Raw genomic sequence first — 12,629 nt, 5'->3', positions numbered from 1 at the left:
TTTATCACGTTATCAGGAGCTCAGTATATATATCAGTTAAATGAAGGAATGAATGAACCAAAAAAATGGCGGGGGGGGGAGGGTGGACTATAAAGAATCATTAGCAAGCAAGCTAAGTTGCTTCAGTCGTGTCCGACTCTTTGTGACCCTAAGGACCCACCGGGCTCCTCTGTCCATGAGATTCTCCAGGAAAGAATACTGGAGTGGGTTGCCATGCCCTCCTCCAGGGGATCTTCCCATGAAGAACCATCAGAATAGTGTTAAAATCTGTTTTTACTCTCCAAAAAAGCATTTTACCCAGGACAATGCAAGTCTCCACATGACTCTCTATGAAAGCCAATCAGTGTTCAAAAGGATGAGCAACATAGCACTGGTGGCTTTATAGAATTCAGCACTATGCTGATTAAGAGAGGATGAATTAACAAACCTGACAGATATCTATACCCAAGAATCCAAATGCATTTTGTTGTTATTGTTCATATACCTGGAAGGTATATGAAGTTATTGTAAACTGGAATATACCACTAACCTGAAATTGAATTTAACATGTATTTAGTTGGAGAAGACTCTTGAGAGTTCCTTGGACTGCAGGAGATCCAACCAGTCCATTCTAAAGGAGATCAGTCCTGGGTGTTCTTTGGAAGGAATGATGCTGAAGCTGAAACTCCAATACTTTGGCCACCTCATGCGAAGAGTTGACTCATTGGAAAAGACTCTGATGCTGGGGGGGATTGGGGGCAGGAGGAAAAGGGGATGGCAGACGATGAGATGGCTGGATGGCATCACCAACTCGATGGACATGAGTTTGAGTGAACTCAGGGAGGCCTGTCATGCTGCGATTCATGGGGTTGCAAAGAGTCGGACACGACTGAACGACTGAACTGAACTGAGGTGCTTAACTTTATCTACTATTCCCTTCAGAAGGTTTATCTAATAAACTCTTTTTAAAGTATATTTATTCCTTCAGATTTTTCCTTCTTTTGGATCTCAACTAAAAGATAAGAAGTAGGAAAGACAGAAACAACTGAAAAATATATGCAGAAAAACAAAATCCAAATTAGAAACACCCCAAAACAAACAAAAGTGATTACAGTATACAACAGGTATGAACCGAGTTATACCAGTAGTAGACTAAAGATGCCTTACAGGGGAGAGACAAATAAACCTAACCTTGTAGCAAACTGATAGGCAGTATAAATTCAAGTATAAAACCTCAAGTGAATGAAGCTCTATCTAAACCTCAAAAACTAGAGTGTCCTCTGCTGAAAGGTACATCATAGCAAATGTGAGAGCAAGGTATTTATATTAATTGCTACTACTATGATATGAGCCTTCAACATTATGTTCAAGTACAGTCTCCCATATAAGAAAATAATGCCCCAAGAGATAGATATTATATCTACTTATTTCAGCAGTTAAATAGTATAATTACATAAAATCCAGTTTGTAGAGAAGCATGGTCTCAAACTCAGATCTGATACATAAAAAATGCCTTCTAGTTTTTCAGATGGAGAAAGCAATGGCAACCCACTCCAGTACTCTTGCCTGGAAAATCCCATGGACGGAGGAGCCTGGTAGGCTGCAGTCCACGGGGTCGCGAAGACACAACTGAGCAACTTCACTTTCACTTTTCATGCATTGGAGAAGGAAATGGCAACCCACTCCAGTGTTCTTGCCTGGAGAATCCCAGGGACGGGGGAGCCTGCTGGGCTGCCGTCGATGGGGTAGCACAGAGTCGGACACGACTGAAGTGACAGCAGCAGCAGCAGCGGTTTTGCAGATAATCTTTGGGATATCAACAAGACTAACAGGCTCAAAAACAGATGAAACGCAACCAACCACAGAGTTAAACCTCACATATCCTGGTAACGAACAGCATTCATAATCTTTAAACGGTTAGAAAAGAGATATTTCTCTTTTTCCTACACTCATTTGACACGCTTCTGTCTTGCTCTAAAACTGACCTTCCATCTCTCTCCAGATAAAACAGATGACATATGAATATGAACAGGAATATATTCTCTGTCTGCTCAACCCCCAACCAATTTTTGAGAAACTACACTCATTTTCTAGAACACAAAGCATCCTGACAATTACCTTGTACTCTTTAGATTTCTATGACTTAACGTCATTAACTTGGAACCAACATATTCAGTTCTCCAGTAAGTCCTTTCGAATTGTCCTGCCTCATTGATGATGCCCAGGACACATCATCATCAGTAACTGCTCATTTCTGCTTCGTTTTTTGCCAAGTTGGAAGGTCAGACCTTCCTACTTCTACCGTAGTTCAGTAAAAGTAGGTCTCCAGAAGATGTGCTCATATCCCAGTTTTAAGCAACAGTTCACATTCTACAATGCTAATGATGATGGCATTGGGATGCACAGTCATTTAACCCCAGGACAGTCCTATCTGGTCAGAGATATACACACAGGAAAGGTGAAAGGAGGACGGTCATATTTATATAATCATGAAGATTAATTAATCAACTCCACAGATCAGTGGAGTGACAGATTTCACAGCCAAATCAGCCTCATACCCAGTGTCAGTGCTGAAAACTTTAATGGATTATCTTGGGCTTCCAGAAACCACTTTTTTTAATCCGAGGAAAAATGAGGCATGTCTTCCAAAAAACAAAATTCAGAAAAGAGTACAAAACATGAGAACCAATACAAAACCACTAGTGTTCATTTAAAGATGTGCCTCTTGACTAAAATTGCTCACCTGAGACTTCGAGATTTTTTTTCCCACACAAAATTTCTCTTTATAGTCACCTCTTCTCAAACAAACAACATATTGTGCATCACCCCTCATGAATGTTAGGAACCAAAAACAGAATAGTATCAAAAGGAAGATCAATTTATATAGAATAAGTCAAAATAAACATATTGCATGGGCACCAAACAGATTATCCTATTGCCTCCATATTCAAGTGTACATTTTTAAACTTTCTGAATGTAAGATATTTTAAAATTTCTGTCTGAAGAAATTTTCCAGCCACCAGACACAAGCTGACCGTTTCGTTATCACTTCACTGAGTCACTTGCATTGGTAGGAATAGTCTCAAAATGAATTTTATCTTGAATTTGAAATCTCTAATCACTCTGTAAAACAGCTTCAAGATTACAACTCAGTAAAAAAATGAAAATTAACTGTGTATAGAGAAAATGGCTTGTCCCATGCCACATAATGTAATTAAAGGCAGTACAAACTGCCAAATCTCTCAGAATAGATCAAAATTTTTCCATATCTAGGAAAGGATGGTTTAAGCAATTCATAGATCAAGGATATTCATCACTTTAGCACCTAAAAGCTTTTGACTAGTTTCCAAGATAAGGTGCTTAACTTCCAAAGATATTTAACTCAATTAAGGGGGAAAAAAAATACAAGTTTGGCAAATAGGAAATGCAGTCAAAATCAAGAAAGTCTTCTATAAACTTCACAATCATTCTCAGTTCTAAAGAAGAAATAAAAATCATTACCACCAACTGTAAAAAAACAAACAAACAAACCCAGCACGTTAACATGATGCTTTCTTTAAATACCAATGGCAAAAAAAAAAGTCAGAAAAAATCTTTACACTCAATGTAAAAAAAAATATTTAAACTTTAATCCTATACTTAAAAAAAAAGTAGTATAAAGCTAAAGATACACTAATGACATAGAGTTGAATCAATTTTTGTATGCTTAATGTATCTTTTTCCCCACTCAAACAAAACTGTTACTAAATATACCATGAGTCAAAATCATTGCCATTTCTGAACACAGTATATAGATATTATGATTGTTACTGTATTTAACTATATTTCAAGCAATACGTTTGGATCCAAATACAATATTCCCCAGTATAAATGATGGCTCAGAAAAAGCAATTCAAACTAAACTAACATTTTTCCACAAAAAAAAAAAAAGCTCTATCCCTGCCCCTATTCAATTTGACAATAACTTATAAATACACACATAGACACACACACACACACCCAAAGAAAGTGTTTCATTCCAAGATCACTAAAACTGAAAGAGCTAATGAATAGTGAGCTATACAGTGACCAAATTAGGATCCAATAACGGGTGTCACTGTGGTAAATCTGCCTGTCAATACAGGAGAGGCAACAGATGCAGGTTCAATCCCTAGGTTGAAAAGATCCCCTGAAGTAGGAAATGACAACCCACTCAAGTATTCTTGCCTGGAAAATTCCATGGACAGAGGAACCTGGAGGGCTACAGTCCATGGGGTCATAAAAAGTCAGACACAGATGACCACGCACTATTTACTATCTGTAGAATTCAATACGTTTTCATGGTAGATAGAATAAAGGATCAAGACTAACAAGATAAATATTAATAAATGTCAAGTTCTGTTTTGAGGTTTAAAAAAAAGCACAAGAAGAGATTAGAATAGCAAGACAACCACTTGAGAATAAACATTTTTAAAAATCCACATATTATTTCACTGTATTATTTAATGTGTGCTCTTTAGTAATACACATTACTAAATGTGTATCACTTAGAGCAATAAATATAATCTCTTTGTTTTCATTTATGAGGCTACTATAACTTCAACACAAGGTTGGTTCTTTCCATCCTCAAAGGAAAGACTAAGCAACTAGAGTGTCACTAAAAGATGACTAAGATCTTCATTTACTTATTTAATACAGTTTTATAGTATTCACTATGTTTCAGGGACCATTCTTAGCACTTTGTAAATCATGTCCTATGAAGAATGGATACAGAAGTTAGGAATGTTTAACTTGAAGATAGGAAGGACATGATAGCTCTTGCTTGTCAAGTATCTAAAGGGCTATCATGTGGACAAGGCAGTGCATTTATCTGTGCCATTACATGAAAAATAACAAACAATAGTGAGAGATCTCGGCTGTACAGGAAATCTCTGAGAGCTGTTTAATAGCATTATCTTTCTATAGGTACTAAATAGAAAATATATATCAAAGAACTTTGCCATAAAATGCCACATACACATTATTAAAACTGATTTCTTTGCAAATTAGTGGGTCCTGATTAACAGAAAATTTACAGAGGTTGATCATGGGCTTTGAAGCCCTTACTGTTAGTTCAGTTCCCCATTTTGGAACTTAATACTAAGTATGCAACTTTGGCAAAGTTTCCTTGTGCCTCAAGGCTTCAGTTTCCTCCTTTAAAACAAGAATAAAACTATCTGCTTTGCAGGGTTATTGTAAGAATTAAATGTGATAATGTATGTAAACACTTAGCATAGTGCTGACATGTTCAAGAAACTATGATCATGATCATCATCATCATTATATTAAGGAAGGAATGTCAAGTCAACATACAACTATGTCCTATGATGTGGTTTAATTGTATGGCTCTGCTATGCACCTGAATGAGTAGATGATTCTGCTATGTATTTATCATGTTTTAACAATCCAAATATAATACATAGCTTGTTTTTGTTGGGCAACTTAAAATGCCTTTATCTTCTGTAATTTGAAAGGGAAAATATTCCAAAAAAAGTTAACGAAATATCCAGGTTAGTAAACTCTGAAGAGTAAAAGTAATGTAAACATAGTAGGGAAATTATGCAGCTATAAGCAAAAAGATTGAAGAAGTAGCATATTAAACAGAAATGGGCTTCCCAGGAGGCTCAGTGATAAAGAATCCACCTGTGGAGCAGGGAACACAGGTTTGATCCCTGGGTTGGAAAGATCCCCTGGAGAAGGAAATGGCAACACACTCTAGTATTCTTGCCTGGAAAATCAAATGGACAGAGGAGCCTGGTGGGTTACAGTCCATGGGATCACAAAGAGTTGGACATGACTTAGCAACTAAACAAGAACAACGTTAAAAGCTACTCTTTCTAGGAGTCTTCACTGTAGGAGATGAGAATGTATCCATATATTGCAGAAAACAACAATTACAGTTTCCACCAGTTTATGAAACACTGGTTATAGTCATGAAAAATGTCAACAATGTCACTGTTGGTAGGAATGTAAATTGGTACAGCCATTTAGGAGAACCGTATGGAGGGTCCTTAAAAAAACTAGAGTTAACAGAGGATCCTTAAAAAAACTAGAGTTAACAGAGGATCCAACAATCCCACTCCTGGGCATATATCCAGAAAAGACAAAAACTCTAATTTGAAGATAAATGCACCCCAAATTTCACAGCAGCATGATTTACAGTAACAACGACATGGAAATAATTTAAATGTCCATGGATAGATAAATGAATAAAGAAGATGTGGTATATATAGACAATGGAATATTACTAATTCATAAAAAAGACTGAAATAACGCCATTTGCAGCAACATAGATGACCCTAGAGATGATCAGTCTAAGTGAAGTAAGTCAGAGAAAGACAAGTATCTTAAGACAGCACTTATATGGGGAGTCTAAAAAAGTGATATGCACCTCCCTGGTGCTCCAGCAACTAAGAATCCACCTGTCAGTGCAGGGAACATGAACTCCATCCCTGGTCCAGGAAGATTCTACATTCCTCAGGGCAACTAAGCCTGTGTATCACAACTATTGAGCCAGTGCTCTACAGCCTGTACTCCATAACAAAAGAAGCCACTACAATGAGAAGCCTAGGCACAGCAATGAAGACCTGAAGTGAAGTCATTCGGTCGTGTCCGACTGTTTGCGACCCCATGGACTGTAGCCTACCAGGCTCCATCCATGAGATTTTCCAGGCAAGAATACTGGAGTGGGTTGCCATTTCCTTCTCCAGAGGATCTTCCCGACCCAGGGATCCAACCTGGGTCTCCTGCATTGCAGGCAGATGCTTTAACGACTGAGCCACCAGGGAAGTCCATAATGAAGACCTAGTACAGCCAAAAATTAATGAATTCAAATAAATAAAAAGTGATACAAATGAACTTACTGACAAAACAGAAATAGACTCACAGACATTAAAAAATTGTATGATTACCGAAGGGGAAGGGGGGGGTGGTAAAAAGTGGGATAAACAGATGCACACTACTACATATGAAAGAGATAACAAGGACCTACTGTATAGCACTTTCCCCTGATGCTGGGAAAGACTGAAGGCAGGAGAAGGGGACGACAGAGGATAAGATGGTTGGATGGCATCACCAACTCTATGGACATGAGTTCAAGCAAGCTCCACAAGTTGGTGATGGACAGAGAAGCCTGGCGTGCTACAGTCCACAGGGTCGCAAAGAGTTGGACACGACTGAACTAAACTGAACTGTATAGCACAGGGAACTATATTCAATATCTTGTAATAATCTAAAACAGGAAAAGAATCTGAAAAAAATCTAAAATACGTGTGCGTATATATATATAAAACTGAATCGCTCTGCTGTACACCTGAAATACTGTAAGTCAACTATACTTCAATTAAAAAAAAAATCAACAAAGTAAGGGCAGCTAAGTACAATGCAAGCATTTAGTATATCAAAATGATTTTTAAAGAGAATTTCAGTAGACTATGGAAAAGAGTTTAAAGGTATTTAGGATTCTAATTACTTTGAGTAGAATTTGTACTTTAACAAAACAGCTCTCATCTGCTAGATGACAGACATGCAAGCTCAATAGTCCTGCAATTCAGTACCTTCTGTGATCAATCAAAAAAAATCAGCTCTAACATCATACTATCATACTTAGTCAGTCATAGTCACCTCTCGCTTCTTTCAAAGGGAATCATCCCTCAAAAAGTTTCAACTTTTTTCAGGTATATTTCAATGTAATGCAACCCTTAAATGGCAATATTTTAAATGCAATGGCCATAAGATAAACCTTTTATACAGCTACTATGAAGATCAAATCTGAAAAACATTCTAAACATTCAAAGCTACACTAGATCTCCCACTAAAAACCGTTTCCCAAAGAGTTAAAATATAACTACTATCAACAAACAATATGATGCTGTTGCAACAATAGTAAAGTAATTAAATAAACTTAAGAATGAAAACCTGGGTGCAACTTTTAGGAACATTTTGGGGGGGCTTATTTTTAATAAATGACAGTAATATTACAATATTGTAAATTCAGAATACAAATGCAGTTGTCAGAGAATTATACAAACAGTGGAAATCTTACTCTTTTTTTTTAACATCAGTTTTTGCCCTAATTGTAGATAAGAAGCCTAGAGTCCAATGGAATTAAGAAAGCTTATTCAACAGGCATGTATTTCATTAATGTGTTATACTATTTTGAGCATAGAATTGAGTGTGTTCTAATTGAATGTATACAATTCTCATGTTCAGTTAAAAGCGAACTATTAACAATATTTGCCAAGTACCCAGTTTTAAAATGGCCTATTTATTAAATGCTGAAAATATCAGTGTTTGCATTAGCTTTATTTTACTGTGGCTTAAATCACAGTAAAATAAAGTCAATCATATTATGACAGTCAACTGATAATCACATTATCACAGTCAACTCAATCACATTATGTTTTTAGAAGAAACCGAAAAAAATCAGCTAATAAGTTAAAGCAAACAACAGAAATACAGTCCTTGAATAACAAATGACACTACATGTTGTCATGTAGGATATGAGGAAGTTACTATGAAAAATCATAGTACTATTTCTCATCACAGGTCATCAAGTAATGTTTTAATTACTATCAGCAATTATCTATGTGAAATAAGTATAAAACTCTAAGCTTTGCTTCAGCGAAATCTTAGCCCCTTGGAAGTCACTACTTGCTCTAGGTATCAAATGCCAACAAATTGGTACTGTTGCTTTCAGAAATCAAAACACTTGCAAAAGTGTAAACACTTTGTATCAAACTAAGCTTCCTAAAAGCAGAAGGAAAAAGAAACAGACAGCCTGATGGCGTGTAGAAATCATAACCAGTTGCAGCCAGGTTGGGTTCTGTACCTGGACAATAAAGGGAGGTGGACAATTTATATGTTCAAAATTCAAGATCCCAAGGGTGGAGAGGGGGCAGAAAAAGAAGATACAATTCAACAAACAAGGATGACGACCAGGCTTGATGAGAGGCAGTCTAAAATTTCTTATTGTCAAGAATCAACTAAAGCCCCGACTCAAAGATATAACAGCTTCTAATAGTTTGAAGAAGGCAAGGAAGAAACATTCCTTTGCACCCACAAGAACCAATCCCCAGACCACTGGCATGCTATTACATGATTTATGGGCATTTGGCTCGGATGATGGGCAAAGGAGAGGAAAGAAGAGTCCGATAGAAGCCTAGGATGTATAGAAACCTAGGATTTGAGAGGCCTGAGTAGGTGCAGGCTCTGGGAAGGAAAGGTGGACGGGGCGAGGACTCCTCACCGTGATTATCTTTCTGCCCGATATTGTGCGTGCGGATGAGAGAGGACAGTCTCCTCACATCCCCCTTGAAGACGCACTCGTGGACCGGGTAGTGTGCAGGGCAACCGCCTCCACCTGCGACGACAGCAATGGGGCTGGTGCCCGCTAACAGCGCCGGGGACTGGGAGATGGGAGTCGCGGAGGAATTGTGCAGCGGCAGGGCCGGGGGGCCGGGGGGATTGGAGGAGGCCGGGGCTGTCTTCAGCTGTAGCCGGTGGTGATGGTTACTGAAGATCTTATGGCAGGCTCTACCGCTCTTGCCGCTGCCGCCTGTGCCAAGCCTGCCTCCTGTAAAGGTGCCGCCGAGGGCAGCCGCCGCTTCCTCATCCCCAGGCTCCAGCAGGTCCCCCTCTTCTTTGCTGGGCTTGTGGTCCCTCCGCAATGAGCGGATCTTCTCCCCGGTCATCGCCGCCACGGGCAGAGAGGGAATCCAGGAGGCTCACCGCTGGCGACGAAGCTGGCGCTGCGGCGGCACAAGGCGATTAGAGCGGTGGCCAGGATACTCCAGCGCAGCATGAACTCCCAGAGCGCCCCCGAGCCCGGGACAAACGCATCTCCCGGAGGAAGAAGAGTCGGCTCTCGCCTAGGCACGAAGGGACGCGCGTTCGCTTGGGGGAGCTACAGCTCAAGGGCCCACGACACTAGGATTCCCGTCCCCACCGTCGCAGCCGCCGCCACTGCCTCAATCTGAAAAACAGGGCACGGCCATCTTCCCCTAGCTTCTCTCGCGAGAACTCCCCCGGGAGGGAGGAGAGAGGAAACACCGCGATAAGTGAGCTGCCTGCCCCCGCCCTCGCACGTTCTACTCCCAGAGTTGCGGGACGCTGGCGCCTAGTAGGCAGCGGGTTTCGGCCCCCGAGCTGGAGTCTCTGAACTAAAAGAGGAGATCCAGCATTCCCGATGGCTGCGCTTCTTGTGGGAAGTCTGCAACCTGAGCCTGTGTTTGAAATATTCGATGCACCTTATAAACAGTGACTTAAACCCTGCGACCTCCAGGCTTCCCGGAGATGAGTGCAGACTGACACCCACGCACACAGGATATGATGTCACTGAAATGCACAGGACACTCATTCAATAAGCATTTGTTAAGCATCTACTTCGTGCCATACATTGTGTTAGTGTGTGTATGTGTCATTAGAGGAGGAAAAATAGTCAAGCACGTGAGCACAAGATACAACTGCGAATGAAGTGGATGCAAAGAGTTGGGATGAACGAAAAAAAAAAAAGAGGCAAATTTTAGTGCTGAAGTGTCAAATCCCAAAAGTTTAGAAACTGACCTTGGAATCAGGCTATTCAGCAGACAGAGAGGGTAGGTCACTCAAATATTCTGTGGTTAGGTTAGGATTTCCCTTCTTGGTGGGAAGTTCCATTACTTACAAGGTTGTAACCAACTTTCTATCAAAAGTGAAAATTAGGGGGGAAGGAAGGGTGGGAAGTCAAGTAGGAAAATGCCCTAGATCTTCTGGTGTGGTGCTTCCCTTGCCTAGGGCTCAACGCCATAACAGGTTCCGCCTAAATGGATGGATGGCCCTACCTTAAAAGAAAAAGTTCTCATTGTGTGGTCCTCCATTTATAACACAAAGCAGAGTAGTATTTTTATATTTAAATGTAAAAACAAAAAAATTATACATATGGGTGTGCAGATAAATGTGTGTTTTCTCTTTAGGGAGAAAAAGCCATTCTGGTTACCGGGAACCCAAATTTGAGACTAAGCAGTCTGGTTTGGAGAAGGCAATGGCACCCCACTCCAGCACTCTTGCCTGGAAAATCCCATGGACGGAGGAGCCTGGTGGGCCGCAGTCCATGGGGTCGCTAAGAGTTGGACAAGACTCAGCGACTTCACTTTCACTTTTCACTTTCATGCATTTAAGAAGGAAATGGCAACCCACTCCAGTGTTCTTGCCTGGAGAATCCCAGGGACGGGGGAGCCTCGTGGGCTGCTGTCTATGGGGTCACAGAGTCAGACACAACTGAAGCGACTTAGCAGCAGTAGCAGTAGCAGCAAATATTTGTTGGATGAATGAATTTCGGCAAGCGTCAGAGTTAAAGCATGAGGAGTGCAACTTGATGGCAAACAATACTAGTGTAATTGAAATATCACTGGACTAACTCATGGCCAACCTTGACCTAGTGTCAAATTCTAAAGGACATAAATCTCACTTTAACAAAATAACTAAAGCTGTGGGGAACTGGAGGGGAGAGGAGTTAGCAATGTCCTAAAGATCTTACTTTGTTAATCTCTCCAAGGTCCTATTTACTCTGACAGCTACTTCTTTCAAGTGTCTTCTTTCTTAAACCAACTTTATCACTACCTCCATAACACCCCCAACCCCCACCAAAAGTAACTCCTACATAATACATTATGTAAAACACAAGAATCAAAATTATATAAGATAATGTCCATCTAGTCAAGGCTATGGTTTTTCCAGTAGTCATGTATGGATGTGAGCTTTGGACTATAAAGAAAGCTGAGCACAGAAGAATTGATGCTTTTAAACTGTGGTGTTGGAGAAGACTTGAGAGTACCCTGGACTGAAGGGAGATCCAATCAGTCTATCCTAAAGGAAATCAATCCTGAATATTCATTGGAAAGACTGATGTTGAAGCTGAAACTCCAATACTTTGGCCACCTGATTTGAAGAGCTGATTCATTTGAAAAGATCCTGATGCTGGAAAAGACTGAAGGCAGGAGAAGAAGGGGATGACAGAGGATGAGATGGTGGGATGGCATCACCGACTCAATGGACATTGAGTTTGAGTAAACTCCAGGAGTTGGTGATGGACAGGGAGGCTTGGTGTGCTGCAGTCCATGGGGTCGCAAAGAGTCAGACACAACTGAGCGACTGAACTGAACTGAACTGAATTGATAGAAGAAGAAGTTATTAATTCTTATCTGGAGGAAATTAAAGTTGCATGATCAGAAAACCTATCTGGAGGAGGTAATGTCAAGACCAGGTTTTAAAGAATGTATAGGAGTTCCCCAACTGGGCAAGAGGAAAAAATATTATAGGTAATAATTAAAGTTACAATAATATAATAGCTATCATTTATTGGAGCTTAACATGTTAGGCATTGTTCCAAACAAGTTCTGTAACTATTTTATTTAATCCCCACAACAATTCTATGAGGTACTTTCTGTCCCTATTTTACAGATGAGACAACTGAGGCACAGGAAGTGATGATTTAAATGCTGAATAGAGATAAAGAGAATAGTATGGGTAAATATAGATAGAATGATATTTGAGAATCACTGGAGCATAATATGTCAGGAAAAGTGGTAAATGACACTAGAAAGGAAAGCTGAGACTTGATTACAAGGAGCAATGAAACTTGGACTATATATGCT

At 39.9% G+C, this 12,629-nt stretch overlaps 1 protein-coding gene across 1 annotated transcript in view; it reads right to left on the bottom strand.

Annotated features, from left to right (window-relative positions):
* The window catches only part of ANKRD13C (ankyrin repeat domain 13C), a 92,928-nt gene extending 82,905 nt beyond the window's left edge, over positions 1-10,023 (bottom strand). Inside the window, exon 1 of the mRNA XM_005898162.3 lies at positions 9,245-10,023. Within this exon, the coding sequence (XP_005898224.1) occupies positions 9,245-9,689 (445 nt within the window). The 5' untranslated portion in view covers positions 9,690-10,023. The remainder of the gene's footprint in view (positions 1-9,244) is intronic.
* Between the last annotated feature and the right edge of the window lie 2,606 nt (positions 10,024-12,629).

The sequence above is a fragment of the Bos mutus genome, chromosome 3 (genome assembly GCF_027580195.1).
Source record: "Bos mutus isolate GX-2022 chromosome 3, NWIPB_WYAK_1.1, whole genome shotgun sequence".
NCBI classification, from domain to species: Eukaryota; Metazoa; Chordata; class Mammalia; order Artiodactyla; family Bovidae; genus Bos; species Bos mutus.
The sequence above is the reverse complement of the archived record's forward strand: the minus strand, read 5'-3'. Positions and strand labels throughout refer to the sequence as shown.